Raw genomic sequence first — 27,467 nt, forward strand, 5'->3', positions numbered from 1 at the left:
GTTTTAGTACCGTATTTTCCGGCGTAGAAGACGACTGGGCGTATAAGACGACCCCCCTAATTTTCAAATTAAAACATAGGTTTTGGGCTATACTCGCCGTATAAGACTACCCCCCTTCCGAAGCAAGGCAACACCATTGAAAAACAATAGATTTCTCATAGATCTCCAAGGTACCCCAAGTACTGTAATACATGTAATCTCTCATACTGTATCTCCAAGGTACCCTAAGTATAAGAATTACCAGTAGATGTAATCTCTCAAGACGCTGGCTGTGTGGGAATCCTGTACCGGTATACCGTAGCTTCGGCTACATACAGTATACCTCACTGAGCCAATCACAGTGAGCGATGTATTCTATTATTGAATGCAAAGCCTGCTCGGATTGGCAGAGTCAGAGAGGCGGGATGATGTTACTCCGCCAATCCAAGCAGGCTTTGCATTCAATAATAGAATACATCACTCTCCCTGATTGGCTCAGTGCGGTACACTGTATGTAGCCGAAGCTACGGTACATACCATATACCGGTACAGGATTCCCACACAGCCAGCGTCTTGAGAGATTACATCTGCCGGTAATACTTATACTTAGGTTACCTTGGAGATATTATACTCGGCGTATAAGACGACCCCCCATTTTTGGGGGATTTTTTTGAGTTTCAAAGGTAGTCTTATACGCCAGAAAATACAGTAAATATTAACTGCTAAATACCTTTTATCAGCAGTATATAGCAGTCTTGTGACATCTATCAGTGTCTTGTTAAAGCTTGTAGGAGGAGTTTTAATTCTACTCTGACTGTTCTATGAGGCTGCAGGACCCCTGACCCTCTGTCTGGATAGTGCGGATTGGCCCTGTGCCGGTCATATGCACTCTCCCAAGAAAAAAAAAACTCTCTAGCAATAAACACCAAACTGAGCATGTGGAGAGTGCCCTTAATGCTCTGTACTATCAGAAGATGGACTGGTGACCTTAGATGAAGGGGAGGATCAGAGAAGACAATATCAAACAGCCTTTTACCACAGATTAACCCCTTAGATTACACAAGGAGCTTAACAAGCACACTTTACTGCATGTACAGACTGATTTTACTGTTGTGGGTTTAGTAACACTTCAAATAATACCATTACTGATACACCTTATTGTAATAAAATTCAAGATTTACCTTAAGGAGGAGTTCTATGACCTCAGTGTGAACAAGCCCATGTACTGGCTCATCATTTATATGAGTGATAAGATCTCCAGCTTTAAGACCAGCCTGGTAGGCGGGGCTACCTTCTTCAACACTCTGCATAAAAAGCAAACGTGTAAATAAAACCAATAACAGGCAATGCACATTTTTTAGCAGAGACACAAAACACAAGCACATGAAGAGTAGGAAGAATTACCCAGACAATATGGTGCACAGTGTAGATATCGCTGTCACCCACAAACACTCTGATTGCCTGAAGTGTGAAACCAAACTTTTTGCCAGAACTCTGTATAACGATTGGCTGCCTTGGACTGAAAGAGGAGATAGAGGAATCCCGACTAGGGGAGGAGTCTCTTGAAGATGGATCTGATGACAGAGAGAGTGGAGAAACGGGACTGCCCAATGGGGACACGCTGTACACATCTGGAAGAAAAACTATAAACCTTTAACTCATGGCACACTACAGTTGCTTAGTAATAAAACACAGCCAAGCAGTGGAGAAGAAGCTAGCTGATTTAAGCTTCATACCAAGACAATTAAATCATGCAGGTGAAGTACTGTACGATGAGGTAAGATGGGAACTTGAAAATAATGCAAAGCACTCCAAACACTGCAGGAAGGTTTCTGGAAGCACAGAAGTCTTATAAAAAATGGGCATGACCGCTACATGAAGGTGTACCTAGTCAGCATATGACAAGATCAAAAATAAGAAGGATGACTGCTGCCATACCTTCACAATGAATATTAAAATGGATAAAAATTATGGTACTATCCATTAAATAAAATTATATTGTCTAGCGACCCAATACTACCAATTTTAGGGTAATTGAATGCTCATGCACAGCCCTGAAGCTTGTGAGATGTCACTCTATTGTTACATACAAATCACAGCCTTTCCAAAAAAACCTCAATATTCCTTTTTGCGCCTTCATGAAATAAAGCAATGGTAACTCTGTCAAGCCGTATAACAATCCTATCCAAAGCCAACAGGATACAACAAGAGAAACAATGCTGATAGACTGACAAGACAAACCCGATCTGAAGAAACACAAATTATTATTTATTTATTTATTTTTTTAACAAAACATTGTAATCATCTAATTAATTAATTAGCGAATATTTTGAAAGCAGGTAGTTTTTTTTTTTTTTAAATAAAATTGCCATGCTACTCTGGACTTAATGCCAGACATATTGCACCTTAAATAAAAGTACTTAACAAGGTGCTACACTGCCTGTTACAGTACACAAAAAAGCTAGGCATCAGTAACTGTGAAAGCAGATTCAATTTGCCATTATGGAGAAGGTGCTTCATCTTCCAGCTTAATGCAAAAAAATGCTGAGAAGACTGAGCCTTGCACTTCTCTTTTTTCACATCACCTCTGTTGTGCTCCATTCTAGCTAACGGCTGCCAGCTGCAGCAACACTTTAGGGCAGGGATCCTCAAACTACGGCCCTCCAGATGTTGTGAAACTACACATCCCATGAGGCATTGTAAAGCTCTGACATTCACAGACATGACTGGGCATGATGGGAATTGTAGTTCCTGAACAACTGGAGGGCCATAGTTTGAGGACTACTGCTTTAGGGAAAATGTGAAATGTTGCTTCAGTCAAGTTATTAAAGGCACCCAGAACTCTCTAGACCACACAAGCCCCATCGCCTTCACTTGTTATGACAAGAGAAGAAATATTTCCCTCTGTGACATCTATGCGTGGGCAAGTAAAGTAGCTAGCATTTCTACCAGGAAAAGGTCATCATTACCAGTTTACACATATTCCCAATTTGGAATATTTACTGTGAAAAATAATTATATATTCCACAGTGTATTAGCTGGAAAAATAACTAATTTCAACATTTAAGAATATGTTATATTATAACCAACAAGTGAAGCAAACACAAAACATGCTACTAAAGCAAACTGTATTACAACTGTAATGGAATCCACTACCTACTTAATCATTGATTCCTCCAAATTAGCTAGGAGACAATTAGTATCTTTTTATCTAAAACACACAGATACTGTGGGGTAAGTTCTTCTGTTTGATAATGAAGTGTTCTGAGGCTCTCACAAGCAGACCCATTTATTTTCTTAGCGGGAGAAGAATTTGAAATGAAGGTTTTGGTATCAAAGAGATTTACTATGAAGAGTGCCGGTGGTAGCACATGTAATAGAGTATTAAGCTTTGAAATGTACACAGACACCTGAGGGCTTGGAAATATTTTCAGCCATGCAATCCCCAGCAACAAGGATACCCTTATGATTTTACAATCAACTACAGCTTACAACAGTGATCTCCAAACTGGGACTCTGGGGCTGGATGCGGCTCTTTAAGCATTATTCCTGCCACTGACAACAATGAGGCATAATTCCTGCCACTTACACCCACAATGGGGCAGTATTTCTTATACTGACACCAACAATTGGGGTATAATTACTTCCACTGACAATAAAAATGGGGTATTATTCCTTCCAACTACAACTATTTCTCCCCAATACCAAAGATCAGTTATTGTTTACTCCCTCTAGGCACAGTCTTTCCCCCCCCCCCCCCCTGAAGTCTGAGGGACAGTAAACTGGCCCTTTCTTTAGAAAGTTGGGAGGCCCCTGGTTTAGAAGTTGTTTTGACAATTCAGGTCAGGGTGACTGGATATAGATGGAGCGAGCGATGCCCCCACCAATCACAGGAAGTGCATAGAAAAATACCTTCACAATAAAACAAAGTATAAACTTTACACTGTTCTGGGCAGGTACATATATGATTATTACTACTAGTTCTTTTACAAAGCTAGTGTAATGCATCCCTGTTCCCTATTTTATAACAAGCAAGCAATATCAACTCACCCAATTCTTATGGGATTTCATATGAATTCTGTGCAGCTGCAAAATTCATGTCCCTTATAAAACCAGGCACATTTAAAACAGCACATCCAAAAATTGTATCAAAAGTCTATTTGCTTCATCATTATTAAAGTCCTATCGGCAGAGGAAGACTAGTTTGGTTGAAACGTGTTGTTGTTTACTGTTTTATATATTGTTTTACTTCAGTTTATTTTGTGGTTAGGAATTTAATGACAAAACAAACAGAATTTTAATAGACTTTTTAATGTGCTCATCAAATCTTGCCTGGATCTCTTTCAATTTTACCTATAAAACGTGGAAAATATCCAGCCAATTCTTCTAGAGTATGTGTGGTTACAGACATTCTAAAAGACAGGTGGGCAATGGAAAGCTTGCAGCAATAATGGCTGACAAATGGTAGAAAGACATGCAAAGTCAAAAGATATCATGCTGAGGATGTATGGTTCTACCTCCAGGGATCATAAGGGACAGAGCACTTGCAGAAATAGATTTAGTGACTTTTCCCAATATTCTCTGCTTCTCTGTGTTTTCTAAATGCTGGCGAGCCATGTGAGAAGAGCTTTCATTGGAGGGCTTTGAGGAATTATCTGTACTGTCCACACTCTCGCTCCTTCCATTTATGGGTTCTAAGTGTTCTGAGAAACTACTCACTGTTTAAGGATAAAAAGGACAGACATATTAAACCAACCGCAGCTTAATAAGATGGAAATGTTCTATTATTTTTGCCTAGAGATATGGAAGATTTATAGCAAAACAAAACGTACTGCTAGGGTCTGCATAACAAGCCAAAAAGTCACACATTGGTACTCTTACTAGGTATAGAGACATTAAAAGTGTACCAGTTTCAGTTCAGAGGCAGAACTAAAAGTCTCATGACAAACCATAAAGGCTAAATACAATTCATGCAGATCTTATAACCTTGAATAAAACCTATCTAGCAGACTGAAAATAATATCTTTATACATGGTCTTCAACATCTCTATGGCAAACAAAGTTATCAATGCAGCCTATACTAAAAGGACTGTCTGCAAATGACTGAACTTAAGTTGTACTCTTGTGTAGGAAACATGCTTTTATTGCATCTTCCTGCCTGCATATTCATAATGGCCACAGGCATTTGACCACTGCTTTCAAGTAGGAAAGTCACAGCCCTTAGACTTTGGTCTCCGTGCTCAGAGTTCTCCTTGGTCAGATACTGGAAAACCAAAACAAACAAGCTCTGAGGCTCACATGACAGGCTGAAAATTCCATAGCTAATTTCATGACATTAGAATACAGTGTTGTTGTTGTAAGTGCTATTATTGGTAGGGTCTACAGGTAAGAAGCTTTGCAACAGATTTACAGAAATTATTTGCTAAACAAAACTGGGTGCAGTGAGATATGCTGCCAATATAAGGAAATGAAATATAGGATTTACATAAACTTTGTGCAATCAAAGTTCACTAGAAACTAGTGATAATAAATGGTTTCACTTTAAAAGAATCCAGCAGCTAGAAAGATTAAGAGGAGGTCATTGCTCTCCTCCTTCTAAAGATGCTAGTTGTCTTGCGGTCTCTGACTTTTTTATTTTCAGAGACATAGAGCCTTAATGTTAATTCAGGTTAGAAAGTCGTATTGCCTGATCTGCACATTAGTTCCGGGTGAGTTACTCAGAAAGCACCAAAACCATTAGAACAGTATGAGAACTAATGCTTTTGGAGGATGGGGTCCATGGTGGAAGCCTTCATATTCTGTCACCACAGTTTTTATTTTATTTTTTAAATAAGGTCAAGTCCACCCAAAGTGGTATTTTAGTTATATAGCCCTTGGCTTCCTGTATTTCTTAAACACTCCAAGAGTGAAATGAACCAGCTAGTTCCCCATGTTGCTGCCCACCTGGGGTTTTTCACTGTTACAGCTCTTCCTAATGCAATTACCACAATATGAAATAAAGAACAAATCCAATGGGCAGAGCAATATAATAACCTCTAATAATGACCACAGCAGGTATGCAGACCCAGGAGCTCAACGCAGAGATCTCCATAACAGAAACCAAACCACCAAATGACCAAAAAAAATAATATTTTGTTCTGGATGGACTGAGCCTTTAAGAATCAACAAATTGAAAGATTTCTGAGTTTGAAAACTATAAGGACATGAAAACACAAACTTTTTGCAATAATATTTCAGAAATCACTCTTGTACACTCAAATGTCAGTCTTCCCTCTGTTAAACTAGCAATTTGGAGCTGCACGTAGGACTGTGCAAACAGAACTGTCTTGAAGGTGGATACCACCAGACTCAGAACCTGAATTATGAAATACCCTAAGCTGGCCATAGATGAGTGAAAATTCAGCTGGTTCAGTAGCGATCGGTCAAATATCGATCCATGTTTAGCAAAATTTTGTCAAACAAGAATATTGGAAAACTTAGACCGATCAGCGGCTGCTGATTAGTGTATTCTGACAGCGCAGTGTCCTGCTGTCAGAAAACAATGTTCTGGCAGGGGGGTTGGGATCCTTCATCTACCTTATTTGTGCAGGTGGAAAAATCTGTTCATTGTGTTTCGTTCAGCCTACTGGCTGAAAAGAAAAAAATATATTTATGGCCAGCTTTAGCTTTCACCTACAGAGTGTGTTAAGAACAGTTTTTGAACCTGGATTTGAGAATTTATAAGTACTGACATAATGGGGGTATCATCAGTATGGGTAGATTTACTTCTCTGTGGTTTAAAACAGTGGAAGAAATGTTGCCTATGACATGGCAAAACCAGGGGTGAAAATGCCCTTTACTTTTTTTCAATTTACAAATAAAAGCACACATAAAACATATTGCTAGAGATCGTAAACAAAACATTCCTACATAGGAATAATACAGGGTAACTTTGAGCCTTACACACTGGGTCTGGTTTCTTTTACAACTTGCAGGAATTGTCAGAGCTGGATACTGATTTCACTGACATACAGTCAGTGTACTTTATCCAAAAAGTTAAAATAATACATTTTAAAGTGACATTGTTTTGAGGAAAAAAAAATTGAAATGTGCAGTTTGAATAGTGTTTAATCCTCCAAATGTAGAAATTTGGAACTTCTACCCAATGAGTATTTGTACTATGTTATATTAGTATCACATATAAATGTAACTCCGGATGTCCAAAAATATGACCAAACTATGGAATGATCTAAGTGCTGGTGGCAGAAGGTTGCTTTCCAATCTGATCTTTGTTTTTTTTTTTTGCTAAAAATTGTTGAAACTGACCGAATAAATGTATACTGTATGTGTGTGGTCAGCATCAGGTAAATTTCCATCGACAGTTTATCGACAGACACAGCGTTACATGAATCAATACTACTGGGATGTCCAAAATGAGTGCCAAAAGAAAAAAGAGGGGTGGAGAAAATAACCCAAAGCTAAAACATAAGAGCCCTTAACCAGGACACAGGAGCCTTAACCGAATCAAAAGGGCCCCGTCTGAAAAATAAAAGTTTATAGGAAAACACCCCTCAAAAGGGAACAGACCCTCTTAAACAGCAGCCTGCCAAAATTTGCGGCGAAAAGAAGCATCTGCAGATGCCAAAGTATCTACCGACAACCAAGTGGCTACTTTGCAAACTTGCGATATTGATGTCTGATGACGGAAGGCCCAAGAAGTACCCAGCGCCCGAATAGAATAGGCCAGGACAGGGAAAGGTGGAACCTGACCTTTAATGGAATAAGCCTGAGTCACCGTCTGTCTGATCCATCGCACAAACCACATCCAAGGTATGCAAAGCAAATTCTTGGGATGACCCGGCTTGGGACACAAGGAAGGCAACACAAGTTCCTCATTCAAATGGAAGTCAGAGACAACTTTGGGCAGGAATGATGGACAGGGACGAAGAGCCACTTTATCCCTATGGACCAACGAATCGGGATTACAACAGGATAATGCAGCCAATTTCAATACCCTGTAGGCCGAAGTAATAGCCACCAAGATGTTTACCTTCTGGGATAACATAGACAAGGGAATCTCCTGAATATTCTCAAATGGAGGTTTCTGGAGAACCAAAAGCACTAAATTTAAATCCCATGGTGGCAAAAGAGACTGTAAAGGTGGAGTCACATGTCAAACCCCTTGAATAAAAATACGAACTAAAGAGCATGTGGCTAGGAGGTCGCTGAAAGAAGATTGTCAGGGCAAACACCTGGCCCTTGATAGTATTCAATGCCAACTTCTGATCAATGCCCCGTGTAAGAAAGGTTAAGATTTGAGCCACAGAAAAGGATCGAGGATGAGCGCCAATTGACTCACACCAAGAAATGTACACTTTCCATGTAGGATGGCATATCTGGCTGGAAGACAACTTCCTCGTCTTCACAATAGTAGGGATCACTGATCCAGACAAGCCTCTAGCCCTCAGTACCTGGCTTTCAAACACTAAGCCAATAAAACCAGTGACTGTAAAGCAGGATGGTAGATCAGCCCTTGGGACAACTGGTTTTCTCTGAGAGGAAGCTCCCAAGGGACGTTTACGGCCACTAGAATGATTGGAAGATGCTCACTTTTGATTCCTTGCAAGAACTGCAGAAGAACCCTGAGACGAGGATGATACTGGCCTTACCGTGGCCCTTGGACACCTGCGGCGTCTGCCAGAGGAACCTGTGATCTCGCCACAAACTTCGGTATCCTCCTGTGGAGCCAAACCTGCTAAAGGAGCTGTATATAGAACTGTGCAGGTGGATACCACCAGACTCAGAACCTGTATGCAAATCGAGAGAACTATCTGTGCGACAGCAACTGGAGAATAACGGCCTGTGGTTCCTGAAGTTTGTCCGGAGGAAGGACCACCTTGCTCCGAATTAGAATCAGATCTAGGTAATTCAATTCCCTGGACATGGATAGGGGTGACCTTAGGTAGTTCAAACATCACCTAAACCTTTGCAGGAATTAAATCTGCACAAGGAGACTCAGGACCTAAAAAATCTGAAAAGAACAAAAAAAAAAAAACTTTGCCCCCTTTCTGGGTAACCCCAAAAGAAACATTTCGTGGATCTCCTTGAGGCTCACAAAAGAAGTCCACAGGGCCGTACACCAGTGAAGATGTCCCCCCCTACCCCCAATAATGGGTGAGGGCAGACCTTCATGCTAAAGGGGACTTGCCTGCTGGACCGGAGAAGCTAGCTCTAGGCTTACCAGACCAAAGTTGCTTGGAACCTCCCGGGGAAGATGTAAAAGATCTATTTCCCTTATTCCCTGTCACAGAAGCACAAAATACTTTTCTATGAGCTGAGAAGGAGGGGCCCCTGTCTGCGACAAGGGTCCTTCCTTTTCCTTGACTGTGGCAGGAAGGTACTCTTCCCCCCCCCCCACTGTGATACTCTTAATGATGTCATCCAGGCTAGCTCCAAACAGGCAATAGCTTTGAAAAGGCAGATCAATGGGAGCTTTCTTAGAGGCTTGGTCTGCGGACCAATTCTTAAGCCACAGCATGCGCTTAATCATCACCTCCAAAACAGAATGTTTGGACAGAGCAGGAACTGTATCCAAAGCTGCATTACAATTAAACTGCAGTTCATGAACCAAATGGTCCACTAAATCAACATAAGAAGCGGGGACCTGCTCACCCCCCAGGCCCTGGTGCAAAAGCTTGGCCCATTCAGTTAGGGTCTGGGACACCAGGACTAAGCCAAAGACTGGCCGCAATGCCGAACCAGCCTCAGCAAACATGCTGTGTTCCACAGCCTCCGCTTTCTTGTCAGTCAGTTCCTTAAAGGATGGGGATTCCTCTACTGGGATCATATGAAAGAAAGGGGTGGTGCGCTATTCAGGTGTAGGAATAAGTGTAAATAAGGTAATTATTATTGATAGCATAAATCGGAGGAGCTAGTGATGCAAGGCTTTCCACACACCAACCCGTAACAGTAACAGCTGATTTTCTGGCGAGCCGTTAGAGCGGATGTATGGGCTTTACCATTTCCTGGGAGCAGCTGAGAGAGCTGTCTGTTCGGATTGAATTGCCTGATCATAATCAGATTGGCCATACTGGGAGCAGTGAAATATATCTTCAGTCTCTTGCTTTGATGTAAGTGAGATTTGTCTTTTGCTTAATAAATTTATATTGGTTTTACTTCAACGTGAATCTTTTCTTATATTTCATACACACTGAGAGTATTGCTATATGAAGACAGCCCTGCCATTACAGAGGAGATACTACAGGATTTTAAAGGCTCCACGTCCGTGGCTAGATCAGCTGCATCTTCCATTTTTAAAGTCACACGCATTGCAGTGATAATTACGTCTACCAGCGCTTTTTCATTCACTGCTGCGACCATGAAGGAATCATCCTCACTATAGGATGGATCTGGGGGTGTGATATTATGCCCCCTGGACGGGCCGTGTCCACGGCGGCATCAAGCTCAGAATCAGATGAGATAGACTGAGCAGGGGAAGGCGGGGGACGCTTCCTCCTGGGCCTTTGCCCACACGCCACTTCCACCCGGGACATTAAGGACTGCAGGACCGCCGTCAGTGCAACCATAAGAAGCTGGGGTTCCGAGGAACTTGCCACCTTCAAGAGGGGGTCAGTGGGGGAGATGTGATGCTGAGGCTCCATAAGGAAAGGAAAACCTTGCAGTAAAAAAAGATCTTTTGGCACCACTAAGGGATCCCCTCAAGGCTCAGGGTACCTATCAGCAGAGAGAGATAACAGGGACCCCCAAGGACTCACCCTACCAACCAGAGCAGAGTTGAAAATTCGAACCCAGCATCATCATGGATGCCATCCCTGGTCATATGTCCCAGGCACAGGAAGAGGAAACAGAGGAAGAGGAGGAGCTTCAGCGTCTCCACAAGGCTTTGGACGTCTCCAGTGTCTCCCGGACTAAGAGAAAATGTCCCCTGTGACATCATTGGGCTACACAAACATGGCAGCCAGCTGGAGACCAGCCAGACTAAGGCAAAATGGCTCCAGTGACATCGGGCTACACAAACATGGCCGCCAACCGGAGACCGGCCAGACTAAGGGAAAATGGGCTCCATCAGCTACAGACGCGAAAATATGTTGCCAGGATTTTCCCTGCGCCCTCTACAAGGGGACCCTTTTTTGAAGGTAGGACACATGTTTAGGGGAGACTCCGCTGCCCACTCTGGACTGGGAACCCCCTGCACTATACACACACACTACAAACAGTAGGGCATGCACCTAGGGGGCCTCCTACACTGGAACCCCTCCAGACTACGAGGGCAAGATGCACACTATCCCAGGACCCTTACAGAGTAGGGATAGCGGAGGAGACCGCAGGGGTCTCTGCTGCATCCTCTGCCCTGGGACCCCCACTAGACTCCAGGTCCAGACAGGGGGGACCCCCAGCTCACTGAGGGATTTAAAAATGGGAGGAGGGAACCTGCAGGCAGGTCCAACCGTCCCTGGGGGTTACCCACGTCAACCCCTAAAAACAGCCAAAAGGGGAGAGGGGGGACTGTACTTACCCTTCCACGGTGCAGGTAACGCTCCAGACAGAATCCTCACCACCGAAGTGGGGGCCGCTGCAACTTAGACCCAAGCCTGGTCATATGCGACTGTGCGAGATGTTTAACTCACTGGTCAGCCTCTGTCCGTGAGGCCCTGTCATGGCCAACCTAGCGCGTAGCTATGGTCTGCACGCACTCGTTGGCTGGGCTGGGGGGACCACTGGATTTAGATTATCCATCCCGTTGCCCAGCCGGGCAGTTGATTGTAGATATCCTGAGAGAAAAAAAACAAATTGCTAGGACCAGAAATCCCAGCAGGGAGCCTAGGTCTCTACTTCTGACTAGACAGACAAACTGATTACCTAGAGCACAGAGGGGGGTTATATACCAAGCTGAGGACGGCCCATGGGCATAGCCAGGTGTTTTTTCTACTGCCTAGTCCTACTCCTGGAGGAGGCAATATAACCCAGTAGTTATGATTTATGGAGCACTGTGTCCGTCGATGAACGAAAGAGAAATACCTGTTGATCTTGTCAGAAATGCAGTGTCCTTGTCACTTTTAGTTAGCTGAAGCCTAAAACAAGGTTATCCTCCTTCTGCAAACTAAAAATACCCCAACCTCCAAAGTAATTTAGAAAAACAAAGGCAGATTGTTTGAATTCCGGCAGTGAAAACCATGGTTCCCTCGAAAGATGAAATGGAATGAGTAAGCATAGCATCCCCAGGAATAGGAAGATGAAATTGATGGATGAATATATATGTTATAAGTGACTTTTAAATTGATAATATATTGGTTTGTTCAGATTTGTATCACTTTATATTATGTAGTGGGTTGTACTAATTAATTTGCTTGGATGTAGGGATTGTGTATTTAGGAGCGCTGCACTTTTACTTATTCGTTGATCTAACAAAACAATGTAAATACATTTTTTACATAAACTATAAATTATAGTTATACATTAATTTTCCAAAGTTACAAGCAGATACACAGCCTCATCAGTTGCCTATGCACTCTAGAGAACACAACTTTGGTCTCCTCACCCAGGCGCGTAGCCTCGTCCTAGACTACACTCTGCTGGCTTAACAAGGCAGGCAGTGGGTGCTGGCAAGCATTTACTGTAGATACTGCTTCGACATGTGTATATATATATATACATATACTACACACACAGACACACACACACACACACACAGTATCTCACAAAAGTGGGTACAACCCTTCACATTTTTGTAAGTATTTTATTATATCTTTTCATGTGACAACACTGAATAAATTACACTTTGCTATAATATAAAGTAGTGAGTGTACAGCTTGTATAACAGTGTAATTTGTTTTACTTTCGTTGCCAGCGGGTTAGGCATTATTGGCTGTGTGTTGAGTTATTTTTAGGGGACAGCAAATTTACACTGTTATACAAGCCGTACATTCACTACTTTACATTGTAGCAAAGTGTCATTTTTTCAGTGTTGTCACATGAAAAGATATAATAAAATATTTACAAAAATGTGCGGGGTGCACTCACTTTTGTGAAATACTGTATATGGATTCTACATAAAGTTTCCACACTTTTTTTAACATTAAATATAAGAAAGTGGGGCAAATTTTTGAAAACCCCACATATATATATATATATATATATATATATATATATATATATATATATATATATATATATATATCCAGTCCAGGATTGCTGCACTTTTAATTTATTTCCAATCCTTTAAAAATAACGAATACTTGATTTTTCCATATACGGTCTTTGGGATGGCTTAACTGCACTGCGAAGCTATCGGATGTGCTTTTTACCGCACGTTTGGAATATTGGAATATATAAACACACACACACACACACATACACCATATACACACTGATCAACCGTAGTTTATTAATCAACCCCACCTAAAATTGAATAGGTCCCCGTTTTGCCACCAAATCAGCCCTGACAACTCAAGGCATGGACACCACTAGGCCTCTGGAGGTTTTGCTGTCTGTCTAGCACCAAGGCTTCAGTAGCAGAGCCTTTAAGTCCTCTAATATGCAACATGGGGCTTCCATGGTTCTTGTTTTTCCAGCACATCCCACAGATGCTTAATTGGATTGAGATCTGGAGAATTTAAAGGCCAAGTCAACACCTCAAACTCATTGTTGTGTTCCTCAGACTGTTCTTGAACCATTTCTGCAATGTTGCAGGGTGCATTATGCTACTGAAAGAGGCCACTTACTATCAGGGAATATGGTTTCCATGAAGGGGTATACTTGGTCAGAAACAATATTTAAGTAGATGGTACATGTCAAAGTAACATCCACATAAATGGCAGGACTTTTAGAGAGACATTTTAACGAGATAATCAAGGATATTCACTTACCCGGTCAGTAGTAAAATATATATACACACACATACAGTATCTCACAAAAGTGAGTACACCCCTCACATTTTTGTAAATATTTTATTATATCTTTTCATGTGACAACACTGAAGAAATGATACTTTGCTACAATGTTCTTGGCAATGTTCTTATAGCCTAGGCCAGGGCTTCCCAAACTTTTTTGGGACAAGACCCCCTCCTGAATACAGTTATTTTTCGGGACCCACTTGCTTGTAATTGAATATTGTTAAGCGCTACAGAATTTGTTGGCGCTATATAAATGCAAATAATAATAATAATGCATATTTTAAAGGGAGGGGGATGTTAGGGCATAAAATTGGCACAACATGGCAATAAGTGTTAGGGGCATAGAGTGGCACAACATGCCAAAAGGCTATAGGGGCATAGAATTGGCACATGGCACAAAAAAAGGCATACAATTTGCAAAACATTGCATAGAAATGGTTACTCACTGAGTGTAGATTCTGACAGACAGAAGTGCTGTGTCCCGCTCTTTCGTCTACCAGGCACCACACGTGATGCAAGTGATGCAAGGGCTGCGGACATGGTGCAGGAGATGCAGGGGCTGCGGGCATGGTGCAGGAGATGCAGGGCTGTGGGCAGGGTGCAGGAGATGCAGGGCTGTGGGCAGGGTGCAGGAGATGCAGGGCTGTGGGCAGGGCGCAGAAGATGCAGGGCTGTGGGCAGGGCGCAGGAGATGCAGGGCTGTGGGCAGGGCGCAGGAGATGCAGGGCTGTGGGCAGGGTGCCGGAGATGCAGGGCTGCGGGCAGGGTGCCAGAGATGCAGGCATGGTGCCGGAGATGCAGGGCTGTGTGCCAGGGATGCAGGGCTGCGGGCATGGTGCAGGGCTGCGGGCATGGTGCAGGAGATGCAGGGCTGTGGGCATGGTGCAGGGCTATGGGCATGGTGCAGGAGAGGCAGGGCTGCGGACATGGTGCAGGAGATGCAGGACTGTGGGCATGGTGCAGGGGATGCAGGGCTGTGGGCATGGTGCAGGAGATACAGGGGCTGTGGGCATAATGCAGGAGATGCAGGGGCTGTGGGCATAGTGCAGGGCTACGGGCATGGTGCAGTAGATGCAGGGCTACGGACATGGTGCAAGAGATGCAGGGCTACAGACATGGTGCAAGAGATGCAGGGCTATGGGCATGTTGCAAGAGATGCAGGGCTGTGGGCATGGTGCAGGAGATGCAGGGTCTGTGGGCATAATGCAGGAGATGATGGGCTGTGGGCATGGTGCAGGAGATGATGGGCTGTGGGCATGGCGCAGGAGATGATGGGCTGTGGGCATGGCGCAGGAGATGGGCTGTGGGCATGGTGCAGGAGATGATGGGCTGTGGGCATGGTGCAGGAGATGATGGGCTGTGTGCATGATTCAGGAGATGTAGGGCTGCGGGCATGGTGCATGAGATGCAGGGCTGTGGGCATGGTGCATGAGATGCAGGGCTGTGGGCATGGTGCATGAGATGCAGGGCTGTGAGCATGGTGCAGGAGAGGTCTGTCTTACCCATCCCTGAGGTGCCTTCCATTTAAAAATGGAAAGTGGCTCTGGCTTCCTATAGTTTGAGCGAGTCAGCTCAGCGCGACCCACAGTTTGGGAACTCCTGGCCTAGGCCATCTAGGCTATAACCACGGTTATACAAGCTGTACACTCGCTACTTTACATTGTAGCAAAGTGTAATTTCTTCAGTGTTGTCACATGAAAATATATAATAAAATATTTACAAAAATGTGAGGGGTGTACTCACTTTTGTGAGATACTGTATATATCTATACACACACATACATATATTTACACACACACACTATAAAAGATTTATTATTTTTTTTTACACAAACATTCATTTTTTTACATTGAGGGAAAAAGGGATTATAGGTTCCTTATAAGCAGACAAAGTGCTGAATGATTATTGTTGCTGAATGATTAGTAAAGATGTAAATCTGTACACACCTGACACTGTGGAGCTGCTAATGCTGACAGGTGTAGTGAGGTCAGGATCTTCCTGCGGAGAGTCTTCAGAAATAATTCCAGACTTGTCCCCTTCCTCCTGGGAATCTCCAGCATTGTGCTCATCTCGTTCTAGGTCAGAGGAGATGGCAAATTTTGGCAGCAGGCTGGTGCTGTGCCGTTGCTTGTGACTTTCACTGTCAGAAAAGGTCGATATTGAGAGCTGTTGCCTGTTTGAAAAAGATGTAACATAATAAAAAAAATTCAATGTATTGAATTTAGAATTCAAAACTTCTGAAAAGTGCGAAGAAGACAAAGGCATGATACTATTTTGGAATAGAAAACCCATTAAATTGCTACATGCAGCGATTAGCCATACAATTATGACCATCTCTGCACCTCTGAAGGTATGATGTGGTATCTGACACACAGCCTTTAGTAGTAGTTCCTTTAAATCCTGTAAATTGTGAGGTGGGGCCTCCATGGATTGGACTTGTTTTTCCAAAACACCCCATAGATGCTAGATTGAATTGAGATCTGGAGAATTTGAAGGCCAAGTTATCACTTCAAACTTCATTTTGTGTTCCTCAAACCAATGTTAAATTCATCAGATCAGGCCTCCTTCAATTGCTCCTGCGGTCCAGTTCTGATGCCCATGTGCCCTTTGTAGGCACTTTTGGCTGTGGACACAGGTCAGCATGGGCAACCTGACCAGTCTGCAGCTGCGCAGCCCCATATGCAACAGACTGTGTGTTCTGATACCTATCAGAACCAGCATTATCTTTTTCAGCAGTTTAAGCCTCAGTATCTCTTCTATTGGATAAGACTACACAGGCCAGATTTTGCTCCCTGTGTGCCTCAATGAGCCTTGGCAACCCATATCCCTGTCAATAGTTCACCAATTTTCCTTCCTTGGAGCACTTTTGGTAGGTCCTGACTACTGCAGACTGGGAACATTCAACAAAAGCTTCAGTTCTAGAGTTGCTCTGATCCAGTCATCATACCATTCGAATGTGGCCCTTATCAGTCACTCAAATCCTACACTTGCCCATTTTTTTCTGCTTTTATTTATTATTCTTTACTTTCAATAGTTTTTATTGAATTTTCAGAAATCAAGAAATACAAAAACAAAAAGGCTGCTTTTAACACATCAACTTCAGGGACAGCATGCTTGCTTGCCTCTTTAGGATGCCATTGTAATGGGATAACCAATGTTATTCACTTGACCCGTAAATAAGCTGAGGTCCAGGCAAACAACTGAATGCACAGATGATTTGGAAGTTCTTTTTGTCAAATGAATTTTTATTTTTCGTCAACCAGTGATGCCACTGAGAAAGCATTCCCACACAGCATAATCCTATCTGGAGGGACAAGAAACCAGATTTTTCTCTGCTGCGGTTACACTTATAGGTCTTGTTCGTACCCCCCCCAATATGTGCCTGAACAGCAAAAATAGAAGCAGCAGAATGATGAGATCATATTTGTCACTTCCCTCTTTTCCTATCAGCATGTTCTTTGTCTGCACATGAGCACTGCAACACAACTGGCTGGCTCCTAGTGCGGCTTTCCCCTAAACAAGTCTAAGCTCCACTGTACAGGGACTGTAAGAGGCTGATATCAAATCAACCTCTGGTACTCTCTGCTTTCATTTAAAAAGGAATTGATGTATTCATAAACACATATTTGGTGTTTCACCATGCACAAAACGAAGAACTCTCCATATAAAGCTCTAAAATATTAGAATACTATAGCAATCTTCTATAAAGTTCACTCACTGGGAGTTCATCAAAGCTGCATGTGCGGGACACCTTTATTTAGCGTGGAAATAAATGCAGGCGGTAGACACGAGGGGAATTTATCAAAACTGAAGCAGCTATATGCATGGCAACCAATCAGATTCGATCTTTCATTTTCAAAGCTTAACTGAACAAAGTGAAGATAGAAGCTAATGGGTTACTATGTACAGCGTTGCTGCTCTCAATTCTGTTTGCCTCAGTTTTCATAAATTCCCCCCATCATGTAAAGGACATCTGTGAGCACATTTCTGCTTCTTCAACCTACAGGTTGAGTTTGCAGAGAAACACATGTGAGTTTTATTGACTGAGCCCTCCCAAATCTCTTTGATTTATAAAAGCAGGCCCTCTAAATGTATGGCTTTATGGGCACACTCACTGTATTGCACACATTGCTGGATGTTCTATTACTGCTTTGAGACAGATTTAAGATGAATTTATGTCATGATAGAAACATGAAGGTTGCCATTGCTGACCCTTTCTGAAAATGTCAGCTTTCCGATTGTTATGCCGATTCCCTGACTTCAGCACTTTGCATCACAGACCTGTAATGTATGCAGATAAGAACTTCTGACCTTTATTCTACTTTGATGGGCAGTGACTCAAAGCGCTGACCTTTTCCCATTGGTCAGTGAAGCTGTCCTTCACAAAGGATCAATAAGGAGGTTTAGAAGGTGCCTATATTAAATGTTTCACACTGACATGCATGCAGCTTGACTCTGCTTTTTTCATCATTTTCGATTTCCAAGGTTTGGCAGGTTTGAGAAATATGTTACTTTTCCAAAAATATAAAATTGCCCATGCTCCAATCTTTTAGTTAGCATCCACTGATTTAAACGAGAAGTTCAAAGAAAAAAAAAAAATATATATATATATATATATATATATATATGAAAATGTATTTGCAGGTAAAAAAAAACTCAGCCTTTTTTTTTTGTTAGAACCCGGTAAATGCATTGCATCCGCGATCAGCAGATCATGGGTGTAATGCCACGGTCCTGCAGACTGTCTGTGTAGCTGTCTGCCGTACCTCTGATATGGGTAGGCAGTTACAGGATGACAGGAAGACTCAATGAACTACAGCGTTCAACAGCACCCCGGTAGTTCATTGAGCACTGCAAGCTGACAGAAGCAAAAGGCTGTAATTATTACTAGTAGTTTTCACATTTACAGAACACTGTGAATGACAAGGCAGGGCAAGCTGCATTTTTTTCTTAGATTGTTAAAGCAAGCAGGGGAGAAGATCCCCCGCTCGCTGTCGTAACTGGGGATCGGGGGTGGGGGGTTGTTGGGTCCTGTGCATCTGTAACATGTTACACCATAAATATGGGTGTAACATGTAACATGTTACAATGGGTAAACTTATCTTTTTATTTTTATTTATTTATTTTTTTTATTTAAGATGCTTTTGCTAGAGTTCACTCATCTGTCACCCATCAGATTTTCGGATCATATTCATTGTCCATATAGGACACTGTTCCCCAATATCACTCAAGTAATAACTTCTCATCCTACTTACATCTCAGAATACTCAGAGCTCCAGCTCAGAGATTCCACAGGAGGTAAATTTAGGCTCTTTGATTTTTCACTACTGTCATCCTTTTCCTCCATTTTGTTCTGCATCATCTGGTCAATGCTGCTAAACACCTAAAAATACACAGACAAACACTATATAATACTATATAATACATAAAGAATCAACCCCGCGATAAAACAGATTTTTAAAACCAACTGCTGCACTTACAATTCCCTGAATACTGGAAAATAGACAAAAGATATACAACATACAAGTGCGATATTGGGTGATCAAGAATGTATACTCAAACCATAGTGATAATTCAACCAAAAAATTGTCACCTAAAATAAACAAATTAACATCAGAAATGGGAAATTAGATGCAATAAACATCTGGCACCTGCATAAAAAAACAAACAAACAAATAAATATATATATATATATATATATATATATATATATATATATATATATTGTGATGGTATGCGAGGTGAAGTAGTAGATAATCGCTATATTTCACCTCGCATATGTTCTATAGTGAGAGACTGAACCGGAATCCGGCCTGGGTTTTTCCAGCCTCTGACAGGCTAGGTTCCGGTCCAGAGATTGTGGGTCACCTGAGTCCATGCTCAGGTGGACTTTAAATGAACAGGAAGAGCGCACAGGAATGCTCTGGCCTGAGACTCAGAAGGGAATCTGAGAGAGAAGCTCTTTTTGGACTTTAAAAAGAAAAGGTTTGCTTTACCATATGTTTTGTGGCTGATGGGGACCAGCCCCACACCGTATAGTGAGGAAAATTCCTGTATAGTTTAGCCCTGGACAGCAAGGATTTATTTTACTGTTTGGTTGTTTTTTCATATTTGCAAACCTTTGCTGAATAAAGCTGGCAACCCACTAGATTTAAGAAATTACCGACATGCTGGCCTTATTTTCCTGGAAAAGGTTATCCCTGTGAGCTAATCTCCCACAATATATATCACCCTCCTAGTCTGGTGCTAGGTAAGAGAGTGTAGTTTTTGCTTACCAGAAGAGTATCAGGTAAAACATTTGTGCACTCTGCTTATCAGGGTGCAGGATTAATAGTTAGATCTACTCAGTGTGTCCAGTTTGTGATTCATCTGGTCTCAGGGAATGTCCCCAGCTGATCCAATGGGGAGGCACGTTGGAGGCTGGAGGAAACCGGATTAGTGACACACAGGCTTTTAGTACTGTCCCGGGGGCTGGCACAAATAATGGTGCAGGGTATAAAAAGCCAGGGGCACATGAGGTAGAGGTTTTTTGGCGGGAAGCCAGGTCCCAGAAGGAGGGTGGCGGCTGCTTCCTCTTCTGCAACAGTTGGTGGTGGTCACAGGCAGTCCACCTGGTGTACCAGGGGCACAAGACTGAACCCAGAGGTCCAGGAGACGCTGACTACAGGAGTTGGGGCACAGCAGAATGTGGAAAAACAGTGTTTGTGAGTACCGAGGAACTTGCCCAGGAAGGGGACCACTCCAGAGTGTAGGGTCAGTGGACGGGTGTCAGCTAGTCCAGAGAGAAAGGGGGTACTAGGGGAGTGCCCTGAAGAGAAATGTAATGGAAGCACTTAACTCATCTTCATTCAAGTGGCAGGATGAAGCAGCAGTCTTGCCGCATTTTCAAGTTTAGAGTCCTCAGCATTGTGAATAGTTAACAGTTGGAGTATCCCACTCACCCCTTCTCCCATCCCAATTACAATAAAACCACAAAACAACATCCCCTGGACTGATCTTTGACTGAGCCAAGAACTTAAAGTACTAAGGTGCCTGCTTGCAGTTGCTACAGGTAACCCAGGGGAATCCCCAAAGTGTAATATCCAGCAGTCTTCTAGGGGGCAGTGCTACATATATATATATATATATATATATATATATATATATACAGACACACACACACACACATCTCTCCATTCCCAAATAAAGCCTTTTACGGGGAAACGCGTCGGAAGGAGATAGGATCTGTGATGTCACTAAACTGAGCAGTGAAATTCGCAGTCAGTCAGACCCCTCTCTCTACCATTTATATCTATCTGTTTTGCTGTGAGTGCATATATATTTTTATTAAAAGAATATTCTTTGGAACATGCTGCACGAAGAATTTTCTTTTCATCTATGCATAAAACATGGCTCAGGATTAAAGACAGCTGGCCCGAGGTTCCTAAAGAGATCTGGAGTGTTGGTTGAGACGTCTATGGTGGAACATAAGATCCTGCTCCCACACAGTGCAAGTATGCAGCTGATCCTGGGTGACAAAGTAATCCTACATCCCGTGCTGTTCATGATCTCCTATAATTTAGAGATCATGAAGTTTTGGTAAGAGGCAAAGTTTTCTATCTTTGAGCACTTTGTTTGATTCAAGTATGTAGAAACATTGGAAAAAGAGCACCTTGACTAACTTTGTTTGTTTGATAAATAATTTGGACACTTTACAATAATTTTTAAGTGAATGTTTTAGTTACATAATTTGTTTTGACAATTTATCACATGGTTTCATTTATGATTAACAGGGGCACTTTTTTTCACTTATGCAGGTGCCGGATGCTTATTGCACTTGATTTCACATTTCTGATGGTAACTTGTTTATTTTAAGTAACAATTTTTTTTGCCGAATTATCACTACAGTTTGAGTATACATTTGTTATCACCCAATAGCGCACTTGTATATTATATATCTTTTGACTATACAATACATGGCTGTATTATTCTAGTAAACAAATTGGACATCATTATGCAATAATCACATTGCTACAGACAACCTTGGGGTAAAAAGACTTGATTAAAAGTCTGACGAAATGAAAACACATTTAATTTGAACACGGAGATACTGTCGGTAAGTCTGTACTGAAATTGCTACTTTGTACATATGGCTTTTACTTTTTTCATCTAGGGCCGGGGTGCTCAATAGGCGGACTCAGGGTCACGTCCAGACCCACATGCGCTTAAATCTGGACCGCCAAAGCGGTCTCCTTCCTTCTGTCATCAGCAGGGGGCAGAATGGAGAGGATCGGAGTGGCTGTGTCTTACACTGTGGCAGCGCCGCATGATTACAAAAAGCCAAGTTCTTCTGCTTACCATGCGGCACTCTAATCCACACTGGTCACTCTGTATTAATGGGGGCACGCACACTGGTCACTCTGTATTAATGGGGCACGCACACTGGTCACTCTGCATTAATGGGGGCACGCACACTGGTCACTCTGCATTAATGGGGGCACCCACACTGGTCACTCTGCATTAATGGGGGCACCCACACTGGTCACTCTGCATTAATGGGGGCACCCACACTGGTCACTCTGCATTAATGGGGGCACCCACACTGGTCACTGCATTAATGGGGCACCCACACTGGTCACTCTGCATTAATGGGGGAACGCACACTGGTCACTCTGCATTAATAGGGGGAACGCACACTGGTCACTCTGCATTAATAGGGGAACGCACACTGGTCACTTTGCATTAATGGGGGAACGCACACTGGTCACTCTGCATTAATGGGGGCACGCACACTGGTCACTCTGCATTAATGGGGGCACGCACACTGGTCACTCTGCATTAATGGGGGCACGCACACTGGTCACTCTACATTAATGGGGGCACACACACTGGTCACTCTACATTAATGGGGGCACACACACTAGTCACTCTGCATTATTAGGGGCACGCACACTGGTCACTCTGCATTAATGGGGGCACGCACACTGGTCACTCTGCATTAATGGAGGCACACACACTGGTCACTCTGCATTAATGGAGGCACACACACTGGTCACTCTGCATTAATGGAGGCACACACACTGGTCACTCTGCATTAATGGAGGCACGCACACTGGTCACTCTGCATTAATGGGGGCACGCACACTGGTCACTTTGCATTAATGGGAGCACGCACACGGGTCACTCTGCATTAATGGGGGCATGCACACGGGTCACTCTGCATTAATGGGGGCACGCACACGGGTCACTCTGCATTAATGGGGGCACGCACACGGGTCACTCTGCATTAATGGGGGCACGCACACGGGTCACTCTGCATTAATGGGGGCACGCACACGGGTCACTCTGCATTAATGGGAGCACGCACACGGGTCACTCTGCATTAATGGGAGCACGCACACGGGTCACTCTGCATTAATGGGAGCACACACACTGGTCATTTTGCATTAATGGGGGCACACACTGGTCACTCTGCATTAATGGGGGCACACACTGGTCACTCTGCACTAATGGGGGCGCCCACACTGGTCACTCTGCATTAATGGGGGCGCCCACACTGGTCACTCTGCATTAATGGGGGCGCCCACACTGGTCCCTCTGCATTAATGGGGGCGCTCACACTGGTCACTCTGCATTAATGGGGGCGCCCACACTGGTCACTCTGCATTAATGGGGGCGCCCACACTGGTCACTCTGCATTAATGGGGGCACCCACACTGGTCACTCTGCATTAATGGGGGCACCCACACTGGTCACTCTGCATTAATGGGGGCACCCACACTGGTCACTCTGCATTAATGGGGGCACCCACACTGGTCACTCTGCATTAATGGGGGCACCCACACTGGTCACTGCATTAATGGGGCACCCACACTGGTCACTCTGCATTAATGGGGGAACGCACACTGGTCACTCTGCATTAATAGGGGGAACGCACACTGGTCACTCTGCATTAATAGGGGAACGCACACTGGTCACTTTGCATTAATGGGGGAACGCACACTGGTCACTCTGCATTAATGGGGGCACGCACACTGGTCACTCTGCATTAATGGGGGCACGCACACTGTTCACTCTGCATTAATGGGGGCACGCACACTGGTCACTCTACATTAATGGGGGCACACACACTGGTCACTCTACATTAATGGGGGCACACACACTGGTCACTCTACATTAATGGGGGCACGCACACTAGTCACTCTGCATTATTAGGGGCACGCACACTGGTCACTCTGCATTAATGGGGGCACGCACACTGGTCACTCTGCATTAATGGAGGCACACACACTGGTCACTCTGCATTAATGGAGGCACGCACACTGGTCACTCTGCATTAATGGGGGCACGCACACTGGTCACTTTGCATTAATGGGAGCACGCACACGGGTCACTCTGCATTAATGGGGGCACGCACACGGGTCACTCTGCATTAATGGGGGCACGCACACGGGTCACTCTGCATTAATGGGGGCACGCACACGGGTCACTCTGCATTAATGGGGGCACGCACACGGGTCACTCTGCATTAATGGGGGCACGCACACTGGTCACTCTGCATTAATGGGAGCACGCACACGGGTCACTCTGCATTAATGGGAGCACGCACACGGGTCACTCTGCATTAATGGAGGCACGCACACTGGTCACTCTGCATTAATGGGGGCACGCACACTGGTCACTTTGCATTAATGGGAGCACGCACACGGGTCACTCTGCATTAATGGGGGCACGCACACGGGTCACTCTGCATTAATGGGGGCACGCACACGGGTCACTCTGCATTAATGGGGGCACGCACACGGGTCACTCTGCATTAATGGGGGCACGCACACGGGTCACTCTGCATTAATGGGGGCACGCACACGGGTCACTCTGCATTAATGGGAGCACGCACACGGGTCACTCTGCATTAATGGGAGCACGCACACGGGTCACTCTGCATTAATGGGAGCACACACACTGGTCATTTTGCATTAATGGGGGCACACACTGGTCACTCTGCATTAATGGGGGCACACACTGGTCACTCTGCACTAATGGGGGCGCCCACACTGGTCACTCTGCATTAATGGGGGCGCCCACACTGGTCACTCTGCATTAATGGGGGCGCCCACACTGGTCACTCTGCATTAATGGGGGCGCCCACACTGGTCACTCTGCATTAATGGGGGCGCCCACACTGGTCACTCTGCATTAATGGGGGCACCCACACTGGTCACTCTGCATTAATGGGGGCACCCACACTGGTCACTCTGCATTAATGGGGGCACCCACACTGGTCACTCTGCATTAATGGGGGCACCCACACTGGTCACTCTGCATTAATGGGGGCACCCACACTGGTCACTCTGCATTAATGGGGGCACCCACACTGGTCACTGCATTAATGGGGCACCCACACTGGTCACTCTGCATTAATGGGGGAACGCACACTGGTCACTCTGCATTAATAGGGGGAACGCACACTGGTCACTCTGCATTAATAGGGGGAACGCACACTGGTCACTCTGCATTAATAGGGGAACGCACACTGGTCACTTTGCATTAATGGGGGAACGCACACTGGTCACTCTGCATTAATGGGGGAACGCACACTGGTCACTCTGCATTAATGGGGGCACGCACACTGGTCACTCTGCATTAATGGGGGCACGCACACTGTTCACTCTGCATTAATGGGGGCACGCACACTGGTCACTCTACATTAATGGGGGCACACACACTGGTCACTCTACATTAATGGGGGCACACACACTGGTCACTCTACATTAATGGGGGCACGCACACTAGTCACTCTGCATTATTAGGGGCACGCACACTGGTCACTCTGCATTAATGGGGGCACGCACACTGGTCACTCTGCATTAATGGAGGCACGCACACTGGTCACTCTGCATTAATGGAGGCACGCACACTGGTCACTCTGCATTAATGGGGGCACGCACACTGGTCACTTTGCATTAATGGGAGCACGCACACGGGTCACTCTGCATTAATGGGGGCATGCACACGGGTCACTCTGCATTAATGGGGGCACGCACACGGGTCACTCTGCATTAATGGGGGCACGCACACGGGTCACTCTGCATTAATGGGGGCACGCACACGGGTCACTCTGCATTAATGGGGGCACGCACACGGGTCACTCTGCATTAATGGGAGCACGCACACGGGTCACTCTGCATTAATGGGAGCACGCACACGGGTCACTCTGCATTAATGGGAGCACACACACTGGTCATTTTGCATTAATGGGGGCACACACTGGTCACTCTGCATTAATGGGGGCACACACTGGTCACTCTGCACTAATGGGGGCGCCCACACTGGTCACTCTGCATTAATGGGGGCGCCCACACTGGTCACTCTGCATTAATGGGGGCGCCCACACTGGTCACTCTGCATTAATGGGGGCGCCCACACTGGTCCCTCTGCATTAATGGGGGCGCCCACACTGGTCACTCTGCATTAATGGGGGCGCCCACACTGGTCACTCTGCATTAATGGGGGCGCCCACACTGGTCACTCTGCATTAATGGGGGCACCCACACTGGTCACTCTGCATTAATGGGGGCACCCACACTGGTCACTCTGCATTAATGGGGGCACCCACACTGGTCACTCTGCATTAATGGGGGCACCCACACTGGTCACTCTGCATTAATGGGGGCACCCACACTGGTCACTGCATTAATGGGGCACCCACACTGGTCACTCTGCATTAATGGGGGAACGCACACTGGTCACTCTGCATTAATAGGGGGAACGCACACTGGTCACTCTGCATTAATAGGGGAACGCACACTCGTCACTTTGCATTAATGGGGGAACGCACACTGGTCACTCTGCATTAATGGGGGCACGCACACTGGTCACTCTGCATTAATGGGGGCACGCACACTGTTCACTCTGCATTAATGGGGGCACGCACACTGGTCACTCTACATTAATGGGGGCACACACACTGGTCACTCTACATTAATGGGGGCACACACACTGGTCACTCTACATTAATGGGGGCACGCACACTAGTCACTCTGCATTATTAGGGGCACGCACACTGGTCACTCTGCATTAATGGGGGCACGCACACTGGTCACTCTGCATTAATGGAGGCACACACACTGGTCACTCTGCATTAATGGAGGCACGCACACTGGTCACTCTGCATTAATGGGGGCACGCACACTGGTCACTTTGCATTAATGGGAGCACGCACACGGGTCACTCTGCATTAATGGGGGCACGCACACGGGTCACTCTGCATTAATGGGGGCACGCACACGGGTCACTCTGCATTAATGGGGGCACGCACACGGGTCACTCTGCATTAATGGGGGCACGCACACGGGTCACTCTGCATTAATGGGGGCACGCACACGGGTCACTCTGCATTAATGGGAGCACGCACACGGGTCACTCTGCATTAATGGGAGCACGCACACGGGTCACTCTGCATTAATGGGAGCACGCACACTGGTCATTTTGCATTAATGGGGGCACACACTGGTCACTCTGCACTAATGGGGGCGCCCACACTGGTCACTCTGCATTAATGGGGGCGCCCACACTGGTCACTCTGCATTAATGGGGGCGCCCACACTGGTCACTCTG

At 44.8% G+C, this 27,467-nt stretch overlaps 1 protein-coding gene across 6 annotated transcripts in view; it reads right to left on the bottom strand.

The window, feature by feature from the left end:
• MAST4 (microtubule associated serine/threonine kinase family member 4) overlaps positions 1 to 27,467 on the bottom strand; it is a 933,584-nt gene that overhangs the window by 12,243 nt on the left and 893,874 nt on the right. For 5 of the 6 annotated variants that reach the window (XM_082272234.1, XM_082272236.1, XM_082272239.1 and 2 more), the window contains 5 exons: positions 19,127 to 19,254; positions 15,818 to 16,044; positions 4,497 to 4,697; positions 1,384 to 1,610; positions 1,161 to 1,283 (listed from right to left, as the gene is read on the bottom strand). In XM_082272234.1, coding sequence (XP_082128360.1) covers positions 1,161 to 1,283; positions 1,384 to 1,610; positions 4,497 to 4,697; positions 15,818 to 16,044; positions 19,127 to 19,254 — 906 coding nt within the window. The remainder of the gene's footprint in view (positions 1 to 1,160; positions 1,284 to 1,383; positions 1,611 to 4,496; positions 4,698 to 15,817; positions 16,045 to 19,126; positions 19,255 to 27,467) is intronic. The other variant, XM_082272235.1, reaches the window with a different exon arrangement.

The sequence above is a fragment of the Pelophylax lessonae genome (genome assembly GCF_965119305.1).
Source record: "Pelophylax lessonae genome assembly, chromosome: 1".
Lineage (NCBI taxonomy): Eukaryota > Metazoa > Chordata > Amphibia > Anura > Ranidae > Pelophylax > Pelophylax lessonae.